The sequence below is a fragment of the Chanodichthys erythropterus genome, chromosome 17, assembly GCF_024489055.1.
Source record: "Chanodichthys erythropterus isolate Z2021 chromosome 17, ASM2448905v1, whole genome shotgun sequence".
NCBI classification, from domain to species: domain Eukaryota; kingdom Metazoa; phylum Chordata; class Actinopteri; order Cypriniformes; family Xenocyprididae; genus Chanodichthys; species Chanodichthys erythropterus.
In genome coordinates this window covers 41989011-42017007 of record NC_090237.1, presented here as the reverse complement: position 1 = coordinate 42017007, position 27997 = coordinate 41989011, and the positions used below count along the sequence as shown (strand labels likewise).

Sequence of the window (27997 nt, the reverse complement as noted above, 5' to 3'; positions counted from 1 at the left end):
ATTTACTTCTTATTATGAGTTGTTGCTATAAATGTTATGATGAAGATTAAAAAAAAGCTTACTGAAAAAAATCTATCATCTCAAAACTAAAACAAATTTTCAAACTTTTTAAACTACTTTAATCGTTCTGGACCAGCTTTTTCAAGCCGACATAAAGTTTGTCTCCTCAAACTTTTTAATCTAGTTATTTTTTCTGTTTAGAAATTTAATGTTTAAATAAAATGTGCAAAACTTATTTTTTTATCTCTCTATGGTAAATGCAAATGTAAATAATCCTATTAAATTCTGAAAACTAGTAAAATCTACTTCAGGAATGAGTTTATAAATTAAAGTTCCAGATCATTTAATTGTTAACCAAACTATTGTTAAGGGTAGAGCAAATATTGATTAAACTTTTGATAACTTTTTTGATAAGTTCACTAATTTAGGTGTCTCTACTTCTACTGAACAACATTGCCCAGGCAGGTGTTTAATTTCTCTATTATTACAACATGCCAGGTTTATAGAACAGGTAAAATTTGCATATTAGGACCCCCATATTAAGTGGGTGTGTGTGTGTGTGTGTGTGTGTGTGTGTGTGTGTGTGTGTGTGTGTGTGTGTGGTTAAAACACTCTAACCTAACCCTAACTTTAATTAAACATATTCACAATGACTTTGACATTAATGTGTTTTAATTCGGATATATTAATGAACTCATACAACCTTTATAACATGTTTGTTCGTATCATATTCATCACTGTTTTTAATTTGAATTAAAAATTATCCCGTAAAACAGATTTCTATGCACCGCTGTTTGTAGTCAATGCAGCGTTTGAACGGGACGTTTATTTTGGAGTGACAACATGACGTCATAAGACTGCGCCGCGATCCTGCATCTGCTGTGATTCTGCTAAGAAAGGTTTGTTTTAAGAATTAAAGCTGTTTTAATCGATACAAACAGTTAAGTGATTAATAGGTGTGTGATTTGTTTTAAACAAGCGATGGTAAAATAGTTTATTTATTATTCAATATTTATTTGTTTATCTAACTGTAATGAAGGATATTTGTGTGAGAAAAGCTCATCCACTGAGGAGAAACAGTAAACCCGCGTCTCATTTCTCTCTCTATATATCATAAATCACTTTATCATGAACACGAGTTCAGTCTCTAGCGAGTAATGATGGAGAAACTGAACTTTTCAACTCCGAGTCAATTGAATCAAATACTTTGAGAATGATTCAGTGAATCACGACACGTGCTGCTCAGTGAACATGAACGAGAACAACAAACACTAACAAACTAACTATCATGTTTTCATCAGTAATAAATGCCTAAATATGAAGTTAATTGATTTGCAGTGTTCGTTTGTGTTTTTTTTTTTTTTTTTTTTTTTTTTTTTTTATCATTTAAGTCCATTAACTCTGTAAATGTTTCTCTTCTTAAAGATGGCGTTTATTAAAGAGGAAGAGAGTGAAGATCTAAAGATGGTGTTTATTAAAGATGAAACTGAAGACATAAAGATCGAATTTAATAAAGAGGAGACTGAAGACGTGAAGACTGAAGAAACATTCAGTGTGAAACATGAAGATACTGAGGAACAAACAGGTTGGTTTTATTCTCACAGCTGAATTTCATCATTATTAAAATATATTATATTGTAATAAATATACACCAATAATATATATACACCAATATACTAGTAATAATTACCAACTATTATTCTTGTTAACTCACCAAAGTATTTAAAGGGAAAAGTACCCATAAAAACATGCATTTTAACATTAGACTTTACATTTTGATTAAGGCTGTCAATGTTAATGTGTGCGTAATTAATTAAAAATCATTAATGCATTAAAATAGACTTCAGGTTTGCAACTTTATGCGTTTACTCAGTTAGGCGTTAAAGTTACTTCATAATGTCTTTATTATGTCCATAATGTCAACAAGTGATGGCAACGTCAGTTTGCGGTGGCAGCACAGGAAAAACTATTTTAAAAAGACCATAAAAATGTAACTTTGTCTGTTCCTTATGCTACGAAGTTGACCAGCGCCATCTCCTGGATGGATATGAAACGATGGCCAGCAGTCACATATGTTGACATATTCAATTATCTTGTTTTGTCTGAGGGTGTAGACGGCGAGAAGCTAAGAAGCACAGAAGCATACAATTATCTTCTGAGCAATAAAATTTGAGTTCTTTGTCACAATCATCAGCAGTTCACGTTCCTAAAAGCAGAGGTAGAGCCGAGTCAGGCTGTTAAAAAACCTAATCGCATCGTGTGGGTTATGTTACAAATTAAGGTAGTAGTGGAAACTACTGTGTAGCTGGCCACAGTAGGTCTTGTAGCCATGCTGCTGCTGTGTTGTGGAGGGTTATAAATAGAGCAACACTACTTAGTGTGACGAAACGTATAGCAAATGGATTTAGAAAGGTGCAGAATGCAGTGTTCAGTAGTATGACAGGGCTTTCTTGCACTGATGAGCGGCGTAGATGGAATGAAGGGACCAGAAGAAATCTTGAACAGAAAAGAATCAGTCAGATAACATTTAAACATCACAAAGCTAAAGATGTATATGCTGTGTCATCTGCACTGGTGTCAAAAGTATTCACATTCATTACTCAAGTAGAAGTATAGATACTAGGGTTTAAAAATACTTCTGTAGAAGATGAAGTATCAACTCAAGCGTTTTACTCAAGTAAAAGTATAAAAGTACTGGTTTCAAAACTACTTAAAGTATAAAAGTAAAAGTAATGTAGGGGAAAAAATGCCATTAAGGACAAACGCTTAGGCCGCGCCACAGGGGCCTATTGTGTACTCCACCTCCTCAAAAAAACATTTTTCTAAAGGCCATAATGACTATAATGTTATATTAAAATGTTAATGTTGAAAAATTTGGGATGCACTAGGCTACCCGTTTCAGCCGCATATATGTCCATTGAAAATGAACGCATTTTAGTACAATGCACATACATTAAAGCACCATATATGTGTACTACTGACCATTAACATGGGTTTCATGGAGTGGAAGATATCATGACTAGTTGCCTATAAGTATTCTAATGGTGCAAAAAGTCAAAATTCAGAGGCATTAATAACCTTTATTGGAATGTAAATGTACATCCAAGCTTAACTGCAGAAATTTGTGAGGGCAACGGACAAGAAAAATGCGGGTAGTTTTGGTGTACCCAGGGCAGGCTTAGAAACAATCAGGGCTTGACATTAACACCTGCCAGCTGTTTTCAGCTGTTTCAGTTCACACCGCACTAACAAACGCCAGCAAACTCTCTGTTGGAGTTTGTTGGATAGGTGTTGGCGTTGGTCGGAGTCTGTTTACCCGACTGAACATGTTTAAAGGTGCCATCGAATGTTTTTTTACAAGATGTAATATAAGTCTAAGGTGTCCCCTGAATGTGTCTGTGAAGTTTCAGCTCAAAATACCCCATAGATTTTTTTTAATTAATTTTTTTAACTACCTATTTTGGGGCATCATTAAATATGAGCCGATTTATGCTACTGCCCCTTTAATTCTCGTGCTCTCTGCCCCCAAGCTTGCGCTTGCCTTAAGCAGTACATAAACAAAGTTTACACCCTCAAATGGATCTTTACAAAGTGTTCGGCATGCATGCGGCATGTATGCGTTGGATTATGTGAGTATTGTATACTATATATGTTATATTGTTTACATTCTGAATGAATTTGAGGCTGTGCTCTGTGGCTAACGGCTAATGCTACACTGTTGGAGAGATTTATAAAGAATGAAGTTGTGTTTATGAATTATACAGACTGCAAGTGTTTAAAAATGAAAATAATGACGGCTCTCTTGTCTCCGTGAATACAGTAAGAAACGATGGTAACTTTAACCACATTTAACAGTACATTAGCAACATGCTAACAAAACATTTAGAAATACAGTTTACAAATATCACTAAAAATATCATGTTATCATGAATCATGTCAGTTATTATTGTTCCATCTGCCATTTTTCACTATTGTTCTTGCTTGCTTACCTAGTCTGATGATTTGGTTGTGCTGCTCCAGACGTTAATGCCTGCCCTTGTCTAATGCCTTTCATAATGTTGGGAACATGGGCGGGCATATGCAAATATTGGGGCGTACACCCCGACTGTTACGTGACAGTGGGTGTTATGTTGAGATTCACTGTATGTCATTTCCATGTACTGAACTCTTGTTATTTAACTATGCCAAGATAAATTCAATTTTTGAATCTAGGGTACCTTTAATCTGCGTTTGTTTGGTCGTCTGAGCATCCAACAAACTCTGACGCAATCTGACCTGTTTGCGAACCGTTGCCATGACGATGAGGCAAGTCCCCTTTAAAGACAGCTGTTTGATCGCGCCTGCGCCTCACGCACACACAACAAAGCACTGGAAACGTGACATCACAGCTTGTTCGTTATAAAAAATAAAATACAGTTTAAAAAAAAAAACATATAAAAGGTACAATAGTCTGTAGTGCAATCCGTGCCATTCAGCAAGAGCACTGCTCCACTTCACTGAAAGAGAGTGGTATACCATGAGAGCAATGCAGGTTTACCTTAAGTTTCGTTTTAAATTAATTCGTTTTGGCTTGTTTAGCTACATGGTTGTATATGACTATGTGTCACATAAATAAAAGGGTCGCGCTTAAAAAAAAAAAGTTTAAAAAATGGTATACGATTTAAACGTCTCTCTATCGAACTAACATTACGTTACCTAGCTTAATTTGCAGAGGACGAAGAGAAAGCACCCGTTTGATAGCCTAAATGAGCCAGTAGTGTAGAAATAATAACTTATAAGAAATCATCTTTTTTTGAGTAATGCCCCCAACACTGACTATTACTGCGTTCACGTCACCTCGTATTTGCCGGAATCTTGACATGACAACACGTGACGTTATATTCGGAGCTGTTCACGTCCTTTTGGTCCTTGGACTAGGAATTATGCGTTTCCATGACACCACTATCAACACCTAAATGAATCTACAGCGGTCAGGTGGTACAGCGGCCACGTGGAACATGTGGGAGCTCTCAGAAAACTACCAGCTTACAAGCTGTAATTACGATCTCTACGAGGACGTGAACGCTTTTTACAAGCTCGAATCTCGTAACTACAGGAATTACAAGGCCGCGTGAACGCACCTATAGTCCTCCTTGCTGGAGTGTGACGTGATTTGATGTGCAGGTGTGATGGATCACGTACAAACCAATAGGGTGTCAGAATGGTATGTTTTATCTTCTCATCCAACCACAATCAAATTCAGTCTATCCGGATGGCGCGATTTATCTTGATAGTTTTTTTTTTTTTTTTTTTTTTTTAAAGCCGGAATGAAAACAAGCCGAAATGAAATAAGAGTAACGAGGCTATTTTTAAAATGTAAGGAGTAGAAAGTACAGATAATTGCGTGAAAATGTAAGGAGTAGAAGTAAAAAGTAAGCTGAAAAATAATTACTCCAGTAAAGTATAGATACCCGAAATTTCTACTTAAGTAAGGTAACGAAGTATTTGTACTTCGTTACTTGACACCTCTGGTGTACAGAGCGCCCTCAGGCTGCAAGTATGAATTAAAAACACCATTCCTGAAATGTCCTCTTCTTCTTTAAAATAATTTGTGGACTAAATGTGCACAGAGAGTGCCATCCGGCTTTAAGTATGAATTAAAAACACCATTCCTGAAATGTCCTCTTCTTCTTTATATGAATTTGTGGCCTAAATGTGCACAGAGAGCGCCCTCTGGCTGCAAGTATGAATTGAAAACACAGTATCCAGCACTCATAGTGATGACAATAAATATTATTTCTCAGTATAGAAAATTGACAAATATATAAGAAACCATCAATATTTCTCCAAATGTGCATGCTTTTAAGCTAAAAGCCTATATGAAATGCCATATAGGTAACATAATTGTTCAGACACTTTGCATCACATAAATAAATTATATTTTAAAGAATATAATAGAATACAATTATTTTAAATTGCAATAATATTTCACAGTATTGCTGTTTATGATGAGCTGAGACATGATTACAGACGTTTTTTTTTTTTTTTCACAGCCTACCTGACTGAAAGGCCTCATTAATATGCAAGTCATTTCAGGTCATTATTATGCAATTCTTTTGTCTTCTCAGGTCTAAATGGCCCATTATTCATGATGATTCACGCATCCACACATACTGTGTTTCTTGACAAAAAGTGTCTTACAAAATTTAAATCTCTCTATTGTTTTATATGAAAGAGTAGTCAGCATAATTTTTTACATAATTCTGAAGCAAAAACTCTAGTCTACAACCTCCAATAACCAGAAGTCTTGTGAACACAGATTTAATATACTTTTTTTTTGGCCTTATTTCAGTGACTTAAGTTTTTTGTTTTTTCAATAACCACGCATAAACATTATTCCTTCAAAAATACAAACATGTACATACATGTTCCTCACATATTATTTTAGCCTAGATTGTGCTGAATACAGTGTAATGACACTTTTTGTAATTTATATGTTTATGAACAACTGAAAAAAGCACAAATGTCAGGGCGTGTCAAAACTTCTCCAAGCCCCAAATCAGCCTCAGACTCCAGAGGGTTAAATGTTGATGACCACAGCTGTACATCTGAGAACTTTACCTCTGTTGGAACACAATGGGAAAACCACATCTTTGAGGAGCATTGTTATACTAAAAGAAAACACCATGTAACTTATGTAAACCAGTCAACACAGTGCGATACATTCAAGCCTCATACTCTGATGAATGACTCTGACTTTAATCTACACCAGGCTCCCACTCCACACATTTCATACCCTTATAGCTGTTCTGCTTCCCCCATGCAAATGTCTTATACCAGACTGAAGTTGAACATCAAATCTTGCTCACACTAATGAAGCTGAAATTAAATCTTTTGATAGAAGATCTTGCCATTCGATTTTTTATATCAGTCAGTCAAGTGAGCAGGATAATTTATTTTTGAATTGACACCATTGCTGTAGTCTTGAAGGATCTGATAGCACGGCTCCTCAAAGAAACAATAAAGGCTACAACACCAGAGGCATTTAAGCAGTGTTATCCCAATGTTACTTGTATCTTAGACTGCAGTGAAAGTAAAATCCAAAAGCCAAGGATCCTGGACTCAAGGTCTGAATCATTACAACCACTACTATGCTTGCAACACTATTACATATTTGTATTTTGTATTTGTATTTATTTATTTATATAGCACCAATTTAATACAACGTTAGTTGTCCAAAGTGCTTCACAGTGCCAAGAAAGAACAAAAGTAGAAAAAAAAAATAAAAAAAAAAAATAAAAATAAATAAATAAATAAATAAATAAATAAATAAGTAAATAAATAAATAAAACAATACAAAGCACACACATAACACACATTAAACATCACTCTCAATCATTAGAACTTGCATTCAGAATTAAGCAAATGTGATTTCAACATGGCTTTAAAAACAGGTAAAGATTTTATGGATCTAATCGCGACTGGGAGATCGTTCCACAATTTAGGACCGGCTCGAGAGAAGGCTCGATCACCTTTGTGTTTGTATTTTGTCTTAGTAACGGCAAGCAGATATTTTTTTTCAGATCTCAAGGATCTTGACGGAGTATACACTGTCACCATCCTAGATAAGTAAGTAGGCGCTAAATTGTGAATGGCCTTAAAAACAAGTACAAGAATCTTAAAAACAATTCGATAACGTACTGGCAACCACTTCAGTGAAATTAAAAGCGGAGTCACAGAGTCATGTTTTTTTGCAGACTTGATCATTCTCGCTGCTGCGTTCTGAATTTTCTGCAGACGCATTAGTGCTTTACCATCAACTCCAAAGTAAAGGGAGTTACAGTAATCCATTCGAGAAAAAACCATAGCTGAGATTGCCTTCTCAAGATCCGATGAAGATAGAAATATTACATATTTAGAGGCTATTGCACCTTGTGGTCTAGTAATGTTTATTTCAGCAGCATATGGTGGCCGCTGCAGTGACAAATTTATCACCTGTGACTCTGGTATTCTTGAATACTTTAAACTGTGAGATGAAGTGATGGTGGATAGGGTTTTTTTTTTTTATTAGAGTCTTGTATGAAAGACAAGTCAATTTGATAATTTGCCAAAAAAACACAGCTGACAGAAGAAAAGGTCACATGCAGCCAAAGGATTGCAAATGTAAGGATACACGTTGAAAGTGTACAAGGTGTTGCCTCAAACCTTGCTTATCACTTTTATGTCAAAGATTGATAAAATTCTCTGTATATGTGCAGCTTTATTAAATTTGCATGGTGACCTGATCTGTGAAGCAGATAATTAATGCTCAGACTGTTGCATGCAGTGAAATTTGTTCTTAATTTGTAAATACTTTGTATTTAATCACAATACTTCACATTTTTAATTCTAAAAAAAAATGAAATATTTTTTTAAAAGAAGTTTCGTCTGCTTACCAAGGCTACATTTATTTAATTAAAAATACAGTAAAAACAGTAATATTGTGAAATATTATCACAATTTAAAATAACTGTGTACTATTTAAATGTATTTGACAAAGTAATTTATTCCTGTGATGCAAAGCTGAATTTTCCGCATCGTTACTCCAGTGTCACATGATCCTTCATCATTCTGATATGATTTGCTGCTCAATAAACATTTATGATTATTTTCAATGTTGAAAACAGTTGTGTACTTTTTTTTTTCAGGATTCCTTGATGAAAAAAAGTTCAAAAGAACAGCATTTATCTGAAATACAAAGCTTCTGTAGCATTATACACTACCGTTCAAAAGTCTGGGGTCAGGAAGAATTTTTATTTTTTTGAAAAGAAATTAAAGAAATTAATACTTTTATTCAGCAAGGATGCATTAAATCAATCAAAAGTGGCAGTAAAGACATTTATAATGTTACAAAAGATTAGATTTCAGAAAAACACTGTTCTTTTGAACTTTCTATTCATCAAATAATCCTGAAAAAAAAATATTGTACACAAATATTTTGTACAATTGTACACATTAAATGTTTCTTGAGCAGCAGATCAGCATATAAGAATGATTTCTGAAGGATCATGTGACACTGAAGACTGGAGTAATGATGCTGAAAATTCAGCTTTGATCACAGGAATAAATTACTTTGTGAAATATATTCAAATAGAAAAGAGTTATTTTAAATTGTAATAATATTTCACAATATTACTGTTTTTTACTGTATTTTTAATTAAATAAATGTAGCCTTGGTGAGCAGACGAAACTTCTTTTAAAAACATCTTAGTGAATCCAAACCTTTGGACTGTAATATATATATATATATATATATACTGTTACGGTACGCTGGTGTAGAGATGAGGCTGATACGGATTTCCACAACAAAGTTGAGTACTTTAATAAACAGAGACAGGAACACCAAACATAACCTTAACACAACAGAGAACGGACGAGGAGTGAAGGGAGTGAGTGCAATATATGGGGAGTGCTGACAATAGAGTCCAGGTGCAGGTGATGAGTGACGATGAGGAGCTGACGAGGGAAGTGAGTGCAGGTGTGGAGAACAGGAGGATCTTGGGAAATAGAGTCCAGGGGAACACGGGATCTGTAACATATACACAGGGCCTGAAGTTAACTTTTTTGACCACCAGCCACAGTAACTTTTTACCAGCCAGTTGTTTTGTTTTGTTTTGTTTTTTTGTTTTTTTTTGCCTCATAAAGGTGAAAAATAGAAATCACACAAACATTGTTCTTTAACTTGTAAGAATACACATTTAAATGCTGTCAAGTTATTAACGAAATCATTATAAGTAATAATAACTCTTAGACTATAATTTTTTAAATCTTTTTAATTCATTGATTTGCTGTCACACAGACACATTCATGTGTCATAGTCATATATACTGACTGCTGCTGAACGGAAAAAGCCACAAAAAAGGAGCAGATGCACTCCTCTTCCTCCACCAACGTAGTCAGAGAAGGGCCTCATCTTCTTGCCGATCGCGTGAACGTTCCGAAACAGGAGTCTCTTGACCGCAGCGGTCTCCTCAGGAAGCACAGTCTTTGCTATTTTACAACTTATCGTGTGTAGGTGGCTTTTTGATGACTCGTGGTCCTTAATTGCTTCTCATTTTAAGTTTTTAGTCCCGATTACAAAAGGATTTAACTTCGCTTTCTCTGAGCCATACATACGGCAGTATTTTTTGTCTGTACTGCTGTCATAAATCATCCACTCACGAACCTTGCCATTGTCGCCAATTGTCCACTTTAAATTAAAACGTTGTCTTTTACTTTTCTTTGACTAATCCTCATCATTTTGTTGGTTGTTCGTTTCAGCTGGCCTCTTTACCCCAGTAATGTGCCGCCACATTTTGATCTAAAATCCAATGAAATGGCGGACTTAATTTTTTTTTTTTTAAAAACAGACGCAAAAAACAACAACTAATGAATCACTCAATTCTCATTGGCTACCCGCCAATGTGGCAGGTAGATTGACAGTTTTACCCGCCAATTGCAAAATTCACCCGCATTTGGCATGTGGTCGGGTGTTAATTTCAGGCCCTGCATATATATATATATATATATATATATATATATATATATATATATATATATATATATATATATATATATACACACAGTGGGTACGGAAAGTATTCAGACCCCCTTAAATTTTTAACTCTTTGTTATATTGCAGCCATTTGCTAAAATAATTTAAGTTCATTTTTACACACAGCACCCCATATTAACAGAAAAACACAGAATTGTTAACATTTTTTCATATTTATTAAAAAAGAAAAACTGAAATATCACATGGTCCTAAGTATTCAGACCCTTTGCTCAATATTTAGTAGAAGCACCCTTTGATCTAATACAGCCATGAGTCTTTTTGGAAAAGATGAAACAAGTTCTTCACACCTGGATTTGGGGATCCTCTGCCATTCCTTCTTGCAGATCCTCTCCAGTTCTGTCAGGTTGGATGGTAAACGTTGGTGGACAGCCATTTTTAGGTTTCTCCAGAGATGCTCAATTGGGTTCTGGTCGTCCCAAACGTCTTCCATCTAAGGATTATGGAGGCCACTGTGCTCTTAGGAACCTTAAGTGCAGCAGAAATGTTTTTGTAACCTTGGTCAGATCTGTGCCTTGCCACAATTCTGTCTCTGAGCTCTTCAGGCAGTTCCTTTGACCTCATGATTCTCATTTGCTCTGACATGCACTGTGAGCTGTAAGGTCTTATATAGACAGGTGTGTGGCTTTCCTTATCAAGTCCAATCAGTATAATCAAACACAGCTGGACTCAAATGAAGGTGTAGAACCATCTCAAGGATGATCAGAAGAAACGGACAGCACCTGAGTTAAATATATGAGTGTCACAGCAAAGCGTCTGAATACTTAGGACCATGTGATATTTCAGTTTTTCTTTTTTAATAAATCTGCAAAAATGTCAACAATTTTGTGTTTTTCTGTCAATAAGGGGTGCTGTGTGTACATTAATGAGGAAAAAATGAACAAATTATTTTAGCAAATGGCTGCAATATAACAAATTAAGGGGGTCTTAATACTTTCCGTACCCACTGATGGGTACGGAAGATGGCGCTGAGGGGGACACCCTCAAGATGGCGCTGATGTCTATGGCATGCCGTCTGTCTCTGTCTCCGCGTTGTCTTCTCAGTTTGCTATTTGCTATTGCTTTGTTTATTTGTATATGTTGTCGAGATGTCTCTGCCTTGCTCGTCTATGATCGCCAAACACTTTTTAATATTAGAACTAATATAGATACCATGTCTGGAAGATATGTGTCGGGAAACCACCAGACTACGGGCCTTCCACCCTTCCTGGCAGATATACCGGCGTTTTTACGCGGATCACCATATGTTATTCCTCGCAAGAAGCGTTGGAGACGACGGGGGAAGCGTGGAGGTGTCCTTGTCAGATTCAAGGCTTACCTGGTGTCCACATCTGTGACGGCACGTCATGATGGACCTTACGTTCCCGCTGCTCGGTGTTCGCTGGAAATGAGAGTGAGGTGGCTCCGTCCTGTCTTCCCGACGGTGACTTCCGAGGCCGACCTGTCACCTGTGTCTTCTCCTCCTATGCGAGTTCGGGTCCGGGTCCGCAGAAATGGTGTGGATTCTTCGAACTTTCGCCCGCTGAACTGTGCGGTGCCGTCGACCAGAGAGGATAACACCCTTCGTTTGGCTCTGATAAATGTTAGATCACTAGCTAATAAGACTTTTTTGCTGAATGATTTTTTCACTTCACGTGAGCTGGATTTCATGTTTTTGACAGAAACCTGGCTTAATGCTGGTGAATTAATTTCTTTCTCCGAACTTCTTCCTCCCCGCTGTGACTTTCTAAGCTCCCCTCGGACCACCGGTAAAGGTGGAGGACTGGCTACTGTATTTAAATCAGTTTTTATCTGTCGGGAGATAGCGGTGGACGCCTGCAACAGTTTTGAATTGCAGCTTTTTGAGACCAGTTTTCCCACGACTGTGTTATGTGCGGTGGTATATCGACCTCCAAAGTATAATAAGAATTTTATCCAAGATTTTGCAGAATTTGTGGCGGGGATTGCATTGAAATATGATCGTTTTTTAATTATTGGTGATTTTAACATACATGTGTGCTGTGAATCCAAACCTCTGGTTAAAGATTTTCTCCGTCTAATTGATTCATTTAATCTAACGCAGTCAGTCACTGGTCCGACCCATGAAAAAGGGCATACTTTGGACCTTGTGTTATCGTATGGTTTATGTATTACTATCAGTGAAATATGTGACACATCCATTTCAGACCACCTGCCTGTTTTATTTACTCTGGTTGTTCCCAATTCGATTTCAACGTGTGGTTCTGCGCAACCCAGTGTGCGAGCAATTAACCATTTAACTGCTTCACAGTTTTCTAGTGTTTTTAAAGACTCATTGTTGTACAATCTTGATGACTGTAATCTCAGTGTAGAATAATTCACGGTCTTATTTAACTCTACTTGTACTGAGATTTTAGACTCTCTTGCTCCTTTGAGGAAAAAACGTCCTAAAGTTCGGACAGAACCCCGGTTAAATGACATTACCCGCTCTCTCAGACTTGCCTGCAGAGTAGCTGAGAGAAAGTGGAAAAGAGATAAACTTAAAATCTTGTTCGAAATGATGCAGGACGCATTATGTAAATACCAGAGAGCAGTTAAATCGGCTAAAACTAATTTTTTTTCTGACCTTGTAGCCAGTAACAGCCAGCGGCCTCAGGTTCTTTTTAATGTATTTAATTCTCTTGTTAGCCCACGTGATTCAGATTGTATTGTGCCATCTTTAATATTATGTGAAAACTTTTTGAAGCATTTTTTGGACAAAATTGCTGGTCTCAGTTTTCCACCCTTTACGGTTATTAGTAACTCCCCTGATTTTTCCTTTTGCCCAGCTGTCTTTAAGCAGTTTGAGCCGGTTACATTATCCTATCTTTTTGACATAGTTAAAGAGCTACGTCTTACAAACTGCCCCCTTGACAGTATTCCTGCACGTTTGGTTAAAGATGTCTTTGACACTGTTGGGCCAAGCATTGTATCTTTGGTCAATATATCTCTCAGCTCAGGGTGTGTACCAGCTGTTTTTAAACATGCCGTGGTGCAACCACTACTAAAAAAGAATAACTTGGATCCTTCCATTTTGTCTAATTTTAGACCTATATCTAAACTCCCTTTTTTATCGAAAGTCTTGGAAAGAGTTGTTTTTAATCAACTTCAGTCATTTATCGATGAATTTAGAATTAATGAAATTTTTCAGTCTGGTTTTAAGCCCCGTCACAGCACAGAAACTGCTCTTTTAAGAGTTTCTAATGATCTTCTTTTAACTGTGGACTCTGGTAACTCTGCTGTTTTAGTCCTTTTGGATTTGACTGCGGCCTTTGATACGGTCAACCATTCTATTCTTTTATCTAGACTTGAACAGTGTGTCGGCATTAAGGGCATAGCCCTTAAATGGTTTCAATCATATTTAACTGACAGAAGTTTTTCTGTTCACCTTGGTGAATTTTCGTCATCTGCTGCCCCTCTTTTTTGTGGCGTCCCTCAAGGTTCAGTGTTGGGCCCTATGTTGTTTTCTTTGTATATGCTGCCCTTGGGGTATATTTTTAGAAAGCACAATATCACCTTCCACTGTTATGCAGATGATGTTCAGATTTATTTGCCTGTCAAAACTAATGACAAAGCTTCATTTTTGTCATTATTTAATTGCCGGAGAGATTTAAAAGTATGGTTGGATCAGAACTTTCTTTGTCTTAATGATAAGATGCACTTGGTAATTTAGGTTTATATGTTCGTCCATTTACCAAGAATCTTGGTGTGATTTTTGACAGTGCTTTTAAATTTGAAAAACAGATTAGTTCTGTTGTAAAAGCCAGTTTCTTTCAACTTAGACTGTTGGCTAAAGTCAAGCCCTACCTGCCACGCAAGGAGTTTGAAAGTGTAATTCATGCTTTTATAACATCTAGACTAGACTATTGTAACTCTTTATATGCTGGTCTGGATAAGTCATCTCTTCAACGCTTACAGTTAGTCCAAAATGCAGCAGCTCGGCTTTTGACTGGGACAAAAAAGTATGAGCACATTACCCCTGTCCTAGCTTCACTACACTGGCTTCCTGTCCGCTTCAGGATTGATTTCAAGATTTTATTATTTGTTTTTAAGATTTTAAATGGGTTGGCGCCTGAGTATTTATCAGAGATTTTACATGTCCATGCTCCTGTTAAAGCATTGAGGTCATCCAATCAGGTGCTCCTAAATGTTTCAAGAACTAGGTTAAAAAATAAAGGTGCCGAGCTTTTTCAGTGGTGGCACCTAATTTGTGGAATAGTTTACCTGTACACATAAGAACTGCTCAGACTGTTGGAATTTTTTAAGTCATTACTTAAGACACATTTGTATTCCTTGGCTTTTATATTGAGCTGAGCTGTGACATTGTGATGTTTTTATTGTATTTGTCTTATTTGTGTGTGACTCTTTATTTTTTATTTCCTGGACATTGTTAAGCACTTTGGTCAACCATGGTTGTTTTTAAATGTGCTATATAAATAAATTGAACTGAACTGAACACTGTGTATATATATTATATTATATATTATATATATACAGAGGTGTCAAGTAACGAAGTACAAATACTTCGTTACCTTACTTAAGTAGAAATTTCGGGTATCTATACTTTACTGGAGTAATTATTTTTCAGCTTACTTTTTACTTCTACTCCTTACATTTTCACGCAATTATCTGTACTTTCTACTCCTTACATTTTAAAAATAGCCTCGTTACTCTTATTTCATTTCGGCTTGTTTTCATTCCGGCTTTAAAAAAAAAAAAAAAAACAAACAAAAAAAAAAAACTATCAAGATAAATCGCGCCATCCGGATAGACTGAATTTGATTGTGGTTGGATGAGAAGATAAAACATACCATTCTGACACCCTATTGGTTTGTACGTGATCCATCACACCTGCACATCAAATCACGTCACACTCCAGCAAGGAGGACTATAGGTGCGTTCACGCGGCCTTGTAATTCCTGTAGTTACGAGATTCGAGCTTGTAAAAAGCGTTCACGTCCTCGTAGAGATCGTAATTACAGCTTGTAAGCTGGTAGTTTTCTGAGAGCTCCCACATGTTCCACGTGGCCGCTGTACCACCTGACCGCTGTACCACCTGACCGCTGTAGATTCATTTAGGTGTTGATAGTGGTGTCATGGAAACGCATAATTCCTAGTCCAAGGACCAAAAGGACGTGAACAGCTCCGAATATAACGTCACGTGTTGTCATGTCAAGATTCCGGCAAATACGAGGTGACGTGAACGCAGTAATAGTCAGTGTTGGGGGCATTACTCAAAAAAAGATGATTTCTTATAAGTTATTATTTCTACACTACTGGCTCATTTAGGCTATCAAACGGGTGCTTTCTCTTCGTCCTCTGCAAATTAAGCTAGGTAACGTAATGTTAGTTCGATAGAGAGACGTTTAAATCGTATACCATTTTTTAAACTTTTTTTTTTTAAGCGCGACCCTTTTATTTATGTGACACATAGTCATATACAACCATGTAGCTAAACAAGCCAAAACGAATTAATTTAAAACGAAACTTAAGGTAAACCTGCATTGCTCTCATGGTATACCACTCTCTTTCAGTGAAGTGGAGCAGTGCTCTTGCTGAATGGCACGGATTGCACTACAGACTATTGTACCTTTTATATGTTTTTTTTTTTAAACTGTATTTTATTTTTTATAACGAACAAGCTGTGATGTCACGTTTCCAGTGCTTTGTTGTGTGTGCGTGAGGCGCAGGCGCGATCAAACAGCTGTCTTTAAAGGGGACTTGCCTCATCGTCATGGCAACGGTTCGCAAACAGGTCAGATTGCGTCAGAGTTTGTTGGATGCTCAGACGACCAAACAAACGCAGATTAAAGGTACCCTAGATTCAAAAATTGAATTTATCTTGGCATAGTTAAATAACAAGAGTTCAGTACATGGAAATGACATACAGTGAATCTCAACATAACACCCACTGTCACGTAACAGTCGGGGTGTACGCCCCAATATTTGCATATGCCCGCCCATGTTCCCAACATTATGAAAGGCATTAGACAAGGGCAGGCATTAACGTCTGGAGCAGCACAACCAAATCATCAGACTAGGTAAGCAAGCAAGAACAATAGTGAAAAATGGCAGATGGAACAATAATAACTGACATGATTCATGATAACATGATATTTTTAGTGATATTTGTAAACTGTATTTCTAAATGTTTTGTTAGCATGTTGCTAATGTACTGTTAAATGTGGTTAAAGTTACCATCGTTTCTTACTGTATTCACGGAGACAAGAGAGCCGTCATTATTTTCATTTTTAAACACTTGCAGTCTGTATAATTCATAAACACAACTTCATTCTTTATAAATCTCTCCAACAGTGTAGCATTAGCCGTTAGCCACAGAGCACAGCCTCAAATTCATTCAGAATGTAAACAATATAACATATATAGTATACAATACTCACATAATCCAACGCATACATGCCGCATGCATGCCGAACACTTTGTAAAGATCCATTTGAGGGTGTAAACTTTGTTTATGTACTGCTTAAGGCAAGCGCAAGCTTGGGGGCAGAGAGCACGAGAATTAAAGGGGCAGTAGCATAAATCGGCTCATATTTAATGATGCCCCAAAATAGGTAGTTAAAAAAATTAATTAAAAAAAATCTATGGGGTATTTTGAGCTGAAACTTCACAGACACATTCAGGGGACACCTTAGACTTATATTACATCTTGTAAAAAAACATTCGATGGCACCTTTAAACATGTTCAGTCGGGTAAACAGACTCCGACCAACGCCAACACCTATCCAACAAACTCCAACAGAGAGTTTGCTGGCGTTTGTTAGTGCGGTGTGAACTGAAACAGCTGAAAACAGCTGGCAGGTGTTAATGTCAAGCCCTGATTGTTTCTAAGCCTGCCCTGGGTACACCAAAACTACCCGCATTTTTCTTGTCCGTTGCCCTCACAAATTTCTGCAGTTAAGCTTGGATGTACATTTACATTCCAATAAAGGTTATTAATGCCTCTGAATTTTGACTTTTTGCACCATTAGAATACTTATAGGCAACTAGTCATGATATCTTCCACTCCATGAAACCCATGTTAATGGTCAGTAGTACACATATATGGTGCTTTAATGTATGTGCATTGTACTAAAATGCGTTCATTTTCAATGGACATATATGCGGCTGAAACGGGTAGCCTAGTGCATCCCAAATTTTTCAACATTAACATTTTAATATAACATTATAGTCATTATGGCCTTTAGAAAAATGTTTTTTTGAGGAGGTGGAGTACACAATAGGCCCCTGTGGCGCGGCCTAAGCTTTTGTCCTTAATGGCATTTTTTCCCCTACATTACTTTTACTTTTATACTTTAAGTAGTTTTGAAACCAGTACTTTTATACTTTTACTTGAGTAAAACGCTTGAGTTGATACTTCATCTTCTACAGAAGTATTTTTAAACCCTAGTATCTATACTTCTACTTGAGTAATGAATGTGAATACTTTTGACACCAGTGCTGTACACCTTTAGGCCACAAATTCATATAAAGAAGAAAAGGAACTAGGAACTAACAGCATGTCTTCTAGAGATCGTTAACCATGGCTTTACCATCCAAATAAACACTCTTCAAGACAATAAATACACAATTGAGACGATGAATGCATGTATTGCCTCTGAATTTGCGTCTGAATAGCGCTGACTCCGTGGGCGTGGCCGCATTAGCGGATAATGAGCTGAATCACAGACTTCTGACACTGCTCTCTTTTTATACGGATTACATAAACACAGAATTTTTTTTTTTATTTGACTTACACGACTTAACCTGACATTTCAACGTTTCTTTAGACATAAGTGTAATTTTTTTTGTCATTAGTATTCATAAGTTACAGTTAATTTTCTGAGAACTATCAGATTGGAGTTTGTTCAGAGGGAGACGAGAGATCACGCATCATATTAGTTTTCTTTATTTTACAAAAAACAACAGTTTTTACTCTGAGTGTACACAAATAAAAGAAGACATTCTATAGATCAATTGATATATTACTTATGTTTCTATGACAAGAAATGACAGAGTATTTTATGTCTGTTTTGCTGCAATGTGAAAAAAAATCCTGCAAAACGCGCCAGCGCGTTTTCAGACCTCAGGGAGTTAAATGCATGGTAACGGTGGGAGATGTAAGATTCTCTTCTCCAGGCCTTCCTTCATATATTTCAATGTGCTCTTGGCAATCACCAGCTCCTATAAAAACAGAAAAGGCATTATATATTGTAACTTACATTAGCTGGGTCATTATATGGAACAGAATGATTGGTATTTATAAAATTTACTCTTTTTTTTTTTTTTTTTTTTTTTTTATTCGATTTTTACATTTCTTTTTTTAAAGTTTCCACATTTTGTAAACTGAAATGAGACAGACACTGATATTTTTTTAAATATTGCTGTTTGAGCTGCGATATATGGCGAGCATTTAAGTTCTCATACTGCTGCAGCTGGTAAAATGAAGACCACACTCTGCTGCCAAAATATTAATCAATATTTAAGGGTCTGCAAGACCTATTTGAAAAAGGGAACAAAATAAAAACACAATTTCTTTATACCTATTAAAAAAAGTGCCTGGTTGACACTCAAAGTGGAGCTTAAGTTTGAGTTCAAGTCAGACTCATTTAAACAATTCTTAATACTGAATGAAACTACATAGGAGTTTGTGAGTGAATAGACTCACCTTGGTCTGGACAAGTTCGTCGTCTTCTCTTCTTTTCTAATGCATGATCATATCCAAGCCAAAGTTCAAAATGGAATGAACATGCATGTTACGTGGCGGGAATTTCAAATTAAGTGCAGCGAGCCATTGTCTTTTGCCCTCGTTGTCGGTTGGCATCTTGTGCAATTTAAATGGTTTTGGACATTTACATTCCACTTTGTTGGCTTGTGGTCGAAACACTCATCTTCCAGAGGTTTTTTGAGCTTTCTGTAGCTGTTGTGACAACCTTAAACAGCACAAATTTTCTCCACTATTCATTGTCTAGCTAATGACAATTACTAAATGGAAGTTCAGAGCATCCTACCGGAAGTAACTCCCCAATATGGCACCCCCCATGGAGAAGTAAGTAAAAAGGTGGAATGTTTAGTCTTGAATCCATCCTTGTCTCCTTGTTCCTTGCATTGCCTATGTCTTTATGCCTGGACTGTTTTCTTGTTTATAATCATTTGCTTCCTGCCTAGACCTTTGCCTGTGTTTGGATTACTCTTTTGCCTTGCCTTCTTGTATCTGTTCGCTCATCGTATTAATAAAGCCTGCACGTGGATCTCCAACTCCGTTGTCCCGTCCCATACGTTACAGAACACTCAGCCAAACCAAGATCCACAGCTTTTCTAGCGTTTCTAGTCCAACCATGGATCCAGTCAACCAGCTAGTTCGTCTTCGGCAAAGAGACTTATCCATTGAAGAATATGTTCACCAATTCTGTGAGTTATGTTTTTAAGTTCCATTTGACAATGTGGTTTTGAAGGACATTTTCCGATTTGGCCTATATGAGCCCATAAAATCTTGTTTTTTTCTGAAGGGAAGTTCAATTGCAGTCTAAGAGACTTTATGGACTATGCCTTAAATTTTTGTGGTCCTTCGTTCAGTGTGGTTGTTGAGGAGGAAACAATATTACTTCTGTGCCTTTTGCACTAGAACCCACTCACAAAATGTTGGCCATCACAACAACAAATCAAGTCACAGTTGATCTTCGTGAGCCAAGTCAAGTCACAGCTGATCTTCGTGAGCCAAGTCAAGTCACAACTAATCTTCGTGGCCCCAGTCAAGCCACAGTTGATCTTCTTGAGCCCAGTCAAGTCAGTTGATCTTTGTGAACCTCGTCACGTCTCAGCAGACCTTTCAGAGCCTCTTAATGTCTCAGACGTCCTCCCAGAGCCTTGTCACATCTCAGCAGACCTCCCAAAGCCACTTCACATCTCTTCTGATCGTCCAATCATGTCACTTATCTGCTGATTGTCCAGAGTAACGTCACGTCTCGGTTGATCTTTCAGAGCCTTGTAACACTTTGTTTGACTCTCCAGAGGATTCACCGCTGATGTAAGTTCGAACAGCTGGTTTCCCCAAACCAATTAATTTTAGTCCTCCTACTCCTGAACTGATTCCCCTGTCTGCAGAACTCCCCATAATGGGGGTCGCCTTAAGGCTGGTTCACACTGTGCGATTTTGGCCACGATTTGGTCATCTGAGACAATTTTGGAAAATTGTAAAATATTCCTATAATCCTAGCCTAAAATCTGTAGTCTTTCATTTCTAGTTTGACATGTTCACAGACAACAAATTTTACCTCCGACAATTCTGACCGTGTCAGACGATTTGGTGCACAATCCTGCAGTATGATTTCTACTACAACAAACGTCAAATTGTCAGTTTTTCTAGACAAGCCGTGTTCAAAATTAATGATTGAGATGTCTTATTTTAGCCACTATTTCAGCACTATATATGCAGCTCACAGTCACCGAACGAGTACGAATTGAAGTAAAACTCCTGACGAAGTTTTCATGCACTTGTCCGTTTTTAAAGCGTATTGCCTGTCGTACAATCAGACATGAATGACAACTGAGATCCCACAGTGTGACACGAGAATCCTGTTCGTACAGTCTGACAAGCAACTATTGTAAAGGACTGTTATAAATCACACAGTGTACACCAGCCTTTATGGTGTACCTGGGCCACGTACATTACAGCTGAATTTTCAGAGGTGGCGGCATATAATGCAGAACCTCACAAAGTGACTGTGCTTGCTTCAGCTGCATGCAGGGTGGTGGCGTTTCATCCTATCTTGAATCAGCCACAAAGTCCGTTGATGAACTCTTGTTCCTGGGTGCTAGTTCAGAGCTAGTGCTAGTGCCAGTTGGTTCAACCGACGTGCCTTCTAAGAACCGGTTTGCCTTTCCATGGGCTAGAGAGCCAGCACATAGCCAGGTTTAACACCACTGTATACGTCCCATATTTCACAGCAAAGCTAGCACTGCAGCTGCAGCGCCAAACACAAACCCACCAAGCTTGGATGTATCAGCTCTTTGTAGAACGATTGTGCACGACATCTAAGCACCGTGAGAATGATCCAAATGCACAAGGAGTCATGCCCTACAAACGCTTCCGTGGACCTGCGGCACTTCAATGTCACCCGCTGAATCGGTACGCGCTGCTCCGATGCATCTCGAACAAGCCTTCCATCAACAATAGCGGACAATTCGCTACTATTGATTCTCATGGCTATGTGAACCTACATCGGCATCCAAACACAGCTCGCTGTAATTTTTTTATATAAACAGAGATTACAGTCGAGCTGCTATTAGCTCAATTAGCTGCTATTTCAAAAATGGAGGTCACAAGTTTTTTTGTTGGTCTACATTTATTCATTTAGCAGACGCTTTTATCCAAAGTGACTTACAAGCGAGGAATACAACAAGCGAGTCATCATGACGAGGCAAATAGACAAGTGCTCACAATAAAAGTTATAGGCAGTGCTCAGAGATAGAGGTCTACACGGGTCCAAAAAACCCAAACCCGATGAGACCCGTAAATGTGCTACACTGAATTGACCCGGCCCGTCTATTATTTTGAAAGTTGGACCCGGGCCTGTGCAGAACAGAAACATGTTAAAAATGTACTACCTGGAACCGACGCAGAACCGAAAGCTGGACCCGAACCCGGCCAGGACCTGACTGGACCCGATCGGCACATATTCCACAGCTATTATGCAACGTGCCTGTTTTTGCTGAATCAAACTTTAACAGTGCGTCACAACCAGTACACTTAATGGCGCTTACTTTTTTCTCATCTTTGTCCACAATTTGCATGAAGGAGGCCCAGACTGAAGAGGTGCCGGTAGCTTTAACCTCTTTATGTTCATTTTCTTTTAGTTTTTTTTTCACATCACTCATAACGGTATCCAATAACACTGCATGTGTGCATTCACTCAGCCTACTGTTTCTGACTAAATCGCTCGGGGTTTTTTTTTCTTTTCAAAACAACAAGCACAGCGCTGCTGACTGGCTCTGGTAATGATCGTGTGTTTTTCAAGTTCTCGCAACTCTGGTATTACACACAATGTTAAACAGACCCAGAACCCGAACTAATAGATAGAGACCCGACCCGGACCTGGCTGACCATTTAAAATATAGCCCCGAACCTGTACGGATCCTGGGTCGGGTTTAAGATGAGGTTAAGTAGTATTAGAACTATACTAAAACAGAACAAGGAGAAGATTGGGTGCCCCCATGTCCAAAACTCCTGAGGTACAAAAATAAACAAGTATCTGTTCATTCAAGATTCAAAGACAAAATACATGCCTGCTCAATATCCCAGCTAAAATCAAAAACCAAAAGCATCACGCCAAATAAAGGTTTATACATAAGAGAACTTTCATGTATTTTTGCCGACCACCCATCAATGGTCATACAAGTCATATCATAGAACATGCATGAATCATAAAGAAAAAAAAAAAAAAGATGTCTTTTGTAAAGATCACAAACACTCATCAAAAAACTGAAGAAAAGAGTTTACATATTATTGTCCAATTATGCTTTGGTATCTTTCGGGTCTCTGAAAGTTTTTTACCTTGAAGACCAACACGTCTTGGAGTTTAATTTGGAAGTAGATGCCTTTCTTAATGAGTTAAGCGCAGATATGGTTGAAGGCTCTCCTCACAGCGCGAAATGTCAGGAGCGATGTGGAGAAGTTGATCCTCGTATTGAAGCTGGCCTTTGCATCTAGCTGTGGTCAGAATTGTAGCAACATTGCAACGATAAATCTTGATAATAAGAGGGCGACAGTAACCATCTTTAGACATACCAAGCCCCCGGTGTGCATGGTCCATTGCGATAGACGGGACTGGCAACTCAAGCAGTTTTGGGATGAAGGATTCAAAAATGTATAGGATCACCTCAACAGACTCTTTTTGCTTTAGAATTCTGATATCGTCCTGTCTGAAATGATCCTCCAGATCTGTACCTTCTCCATAAGTGCTGTGTTATGTTTCTTGAATGTAGCCAGTTTCACTTTTAGCAGAGTGATGTCATCTTCCAAGGCGGGGATACAAGTTTCTGTTTCAGCCTGACAAGTCGCAAGGGAGTCGGCAACCACAGCGACTTCATCGATGCGTTTGATGATACTATCAACTTTCACATCCAGCCAGGTCTCCAGATTTAGAAAAAGAGTCAGTCAACATCTTTTGTGTGCTGACCTTCTTCTGCAACGAGTTCAGCAATGTGTTTAAGCAAAAATCCATGTGAGAAATCAGGTAACGAGCTCTCATGGCTAACTGCGTGATTGCTGCTAGCACTAGCCTCGCTAGAATCGGTACACGACTGATCGCTCCGCTGCCATTACCGGAAGCCCCAATTTTATAACATTTACAGGTAATAGTATAAACATAAAATGTAAGTTTTGTGCTAAAGGAAACACGTCTTATAAGCATTCATTCTTTCAGTCTAATGTCACTAGTGTGATCTCTCTGTATCGTGTCCTAGCCCGCTTGAGAAGGCACAGTTGGATTAGGCTTGGATATGGTACGGATAAATTGAGGTCACAACCAAGTACAGAATGGCTACTACTATTGTGTGTGCTATGTCTGACATCATAACAACAACAAATATCTTATATTACTTATTCAATAGTAAAGCACTTTTTACCTAAGTGATGAACAGGAATTGTAGTTTGTAAATTCCTCCAATGTCAGCAATCTTCTAACAAGCTGATGATCTTAACCAGATGTGAAAAATAAAGTATAAATACAAAAGGTGCAGTGGTGGGTCCCTTTGGACCAGGTTTAAAAACCACTGGTGTATTGAGTATAAGGTCTATAGATAGGATGGTCAACTCTGGTCCTGGCGGGACACTATTCTTCAAAGTTTAGCTCCATCCCTGATCAACCACACCTGCAAAATTTAAACCCAACCTCATTATTTAATCGTAAAGGCTGATTTATACTTCTGTGTCAGACCTACACCGGAGCCACTGCACTGTAGGCTATGTGTCTGTTTGTCATGTACGTTGTCAGAGAAGCTTAAAAATAGAGGCGGCAGAGAAGTAGCAAATCAGCAAACCAATCATAGGGCTTGCGGACCGTGTAGAATTGCTTGATGTTACATTTTCTAAGAGGTGCACGTCAGGCTACATTTTAGTCTATGTGTGGCACTCACAGCCTATGCCATACCTTCAGGGTACACACAATGCAGAAGTATAAGTCAGCCTTCAAGACTCCGGTATACTTCAGACGAAATCAAAGAACGAACTGATAAGACGTTATTTCAAACAAAATCAGGCCAAAACGAAGTTCGTTTTGTGTTCTTTTTGGAAGTTCATAACGGCTTGCCAAAGCGAACTTTCAGGAAAAGTTTGTCCCAGCTGCAAAACACCTTCGTACTACCATTGGTCAGTGACGATAACGTAATAGGAGGTGTGCGCTGAGGCTCCGCCTTCATTTGCGTGGAACGCGTTTCTGACCCATTTGATCTGTAGAGTTTGGTGAGGTAAGATCTTGCGGGTGAAAACATGAACACACTGGATAGCGGCTTTATATTACAAAATGAAGTTGTGCTTCTGATGAAATGAGGCACTGACACTTTTTTCATGTTTGATACTGTAAAGCTGCTTGATTTTAAGCAATCTATTGAATAAAGTGCTATATGAAAACGTGACGTGAGTGCTAATTTGCAGAGCTCGTGCTAACTTTTCTTATGCATTCTATATAAATAAATGCTTGCTGTTTTCTCATTTTTTGTGTGTTTATTTTGTTACTTAGAAGAAAGTGCATGGCACATATTTACATATTCATCTAAACGTCGCTCTTAGCAGTGTGGGCGGTGTCAGATGTTCGTTTACAGTATATTGCTGGTCACACATTTCGAACTTCGTTTTACCCCTAAACGAAGAATTAAAAAGAATTTCGTTTGAAGTATACCGTTGCCTTAAGTCTTCAGAAATGCTTGACAATTACAGGCAGATGTATTTGATTAGGGATTAAACTTAACTCTGCAAAAGAATGGTACCAAAGCTGCCCATCCTTGATCCATAAGATAGGATAGGGTATAGAGCATACAGTTTGTTGGTTTTGATGCTTTACATGTCTAAGTTGTTTTATGTCTGTTTTTGCCCTAGACCTAATGGAACTGAAAGTAGCAAGTCATGAACAAAAAGGAGCTCAAAAGACCGAAACTAAAGGTTATTTCACCTGCCAACAGTGTGGAAAGACTTTTAATCAACATAGAAACCTTCAAGTCCACTTGAGAGTTCACACTAAAGAGAGTCCCTTCACTTGCCAACAGCGTGGAAAGTGTTTCACACATAAAGACGAGCTTAAAATCCACATGAGAGTTTATACTGGAGAGAAACCCTTCACCTGCCAACAATGTGGAAAGAGTTTCAGGCAAAAAGGAAGCCTTGAAGTCCACATGAGAATTCATACAGGAGAAAAGCCTTACACCTGCCAACAGTGTGGAAAGAGTTTCAGTGAGAAAGGAAAACTTAAAATCCATATGAAAATTCACACTGGAGAAAAGCCTTACACCTGCCAACAGTGTGGAAAGAGTTTCAGTGAGAAAGGAAAACTTAAAATCCATATGAAAATTCACACTGGAGAAAAGCCTTACACCTGTCAACAATGTGGAAAGAGTTTCAGTAACAAAGGAAACCTTACAGTCCACATCAGAATTCACATAAGAGAGAACCCATTCACTTGCAAACAGTGTGGAAAGAGTTTCAGTAGAAAAGGAAGCCTTAAAGTCCACATGAGAATTCATACTGGAGAGAAGCCTTACACCTGCCAACAGTGTGGAAAGAGTTTCAGTGACAAAGGCAACCTTACAGGCCACATGAGAATTCACATAAGAGAGAACCCATTCACTTGCAAACAGTGTGGAAAGAGTTTCAGTAGAAAAGGAAGCCTTAAAGTCCACATGAGAATTCATACTGGAGAGAAGCCTTACACCTGTCAAGAGTGTGGAAAGAGTTTCAGTCGAAAAGAAAGCCTTATAGCCCATATGAATAATCACACTGGAGAGAGCCCATTTACCTGCCAACAGTGTGGAAAAAATTTCAGTAAAAAAGGAAAACTTAAAATCCACATGAGAATTCACACTGGAGAAAAGCCTTACACATGCCAACAGTGTGGAAAGAGTTTCAATGAGACAGGAAACCTTAAAGCCCACATGAGAATTCACACTGGAGAAAGGCCTAATACCTGTCAAGAGTGTGGAAAGAGTTTCATTCGTAAAGAAGGCCTTATAGCCCACATGAGAACTCACACTGGAGAAACACCTTACACCTGCACTCTGTGTGGGAATAGCTTCACACGGGAACGGAGCCTCAAGCAACACATGAGAGTTCACACTGAGAAGCCTTTTGCATGTGTTCAGTGTGGAAAGAGTTTCACACATAAATTGACCCTTTATTACCACATGGATATCCACACTGGAGAGAAGCCATTCACATGTGGTCAGTGTGGAAAGAGTTTCACACATACATTGACCCTTTATCACCATATGAATATTCACACTGGAGAGAAGCCATTCATATGTGATAAGTGTGGAAGGGGTTTCAGATTTATAGGTTACCTTAAGGGCCACATGAAAATTCACTCGAAAGAGGACTCTTAGAAGTCATCACTGTGGAAAGAGTAGAGGTGTAAAAAGTACCTGAAAACCATAATTGAATAAAGGTACAGATACCTTACAACAAAAAATGACTCCATCACAAGTTACAAGTCACCAATTCTAATACAGTTTGAGTTAAAGTCTTAAAGTTTCTGAGACTTTAACAGTACTTAATTATAACCATGCTGAATTTAGGCTTGAAGATGCATTAGTTCAGAAATGTCAGTGAAAATAAGAAATTTATTTGATTTCTTTATTATATTCTAAAATCAAAAGAAATTGACCAGCTCAATATTGCAATAAAAAAATGCTGAAATGGTGGCTAACAAAGAAATCTCTATCATTTTGATCACGGCTTGTCTTGAAAAACAAATACAATTTGAAGTTTGTCATAGGAGAAGTCACACTGCAGGATTGTGCGCCAAATCTTCTGACACTGCCAGAATTTTGTCTGAGGTAAAATTTTATTGCAGCGGTCATTAACCGGAAGTCGGTGAACATGTCAAACTAGAGATCAAAGACTACAGATTTTAGGCTAGGATTATAGTAATCTTTTAGGATTTGCAAAATTTGTCTCAGATGACCAAATCGTGGCCAAAATCGCACAGTGTGAACCAGCCTTTAAATGTTAGGATAAAAATCTTGCAGTTCACAAATCTTACAGTTGGTATTGAAAGTTTGGGCACCCCAGGTAAAAATTTGTATTAATGTGCATAAAGAAGCCAAGAAAAGATGGCATCTCAAAGGCATCAAATTACAGATTAGACATTCTTATAATATGTCAAAAAAGTTAATTTTATTTCCATCATTTACACTTTCAAAATAACAGAAAACAAAAACAAA

At 37.8% G+C, this 27997-nt stretch overlaps 1 protein-coding gene across 1 annotated transcript; it reads left to right on the top strand.

Annotated features, from left to right (window-relative positions):
* Positions 1-1566: 1566 nt before the first annotated feature.
* On the top strand, positions 1567-27997 carry LOC137005327 (zinc finger protein 569-like). Its single transcript, XM_067366171.1, has 2 exons — positions 1567-1585; positions 25662-27997. Exon 2 carries the CDS (start codon positions 25667-25669, stop codon positions 27155-27157), a length of 1491 nt encoding a protein of 496 aa, XP_067222272.1. The 5' UTR covers positions 1567-1585; positions 25662-25666; the 3' UTR covers positions 27158-27997.

Excerpts from the sequence above, each read along its gene's own strand:
- LOC137005327 (XM_067366171.1), top strand. The coding sequence starts at position 25,667 with ATGGAACTGAAAGTAGCAAGTCATGAACAAAAAGGAGCTCAAAAGACC.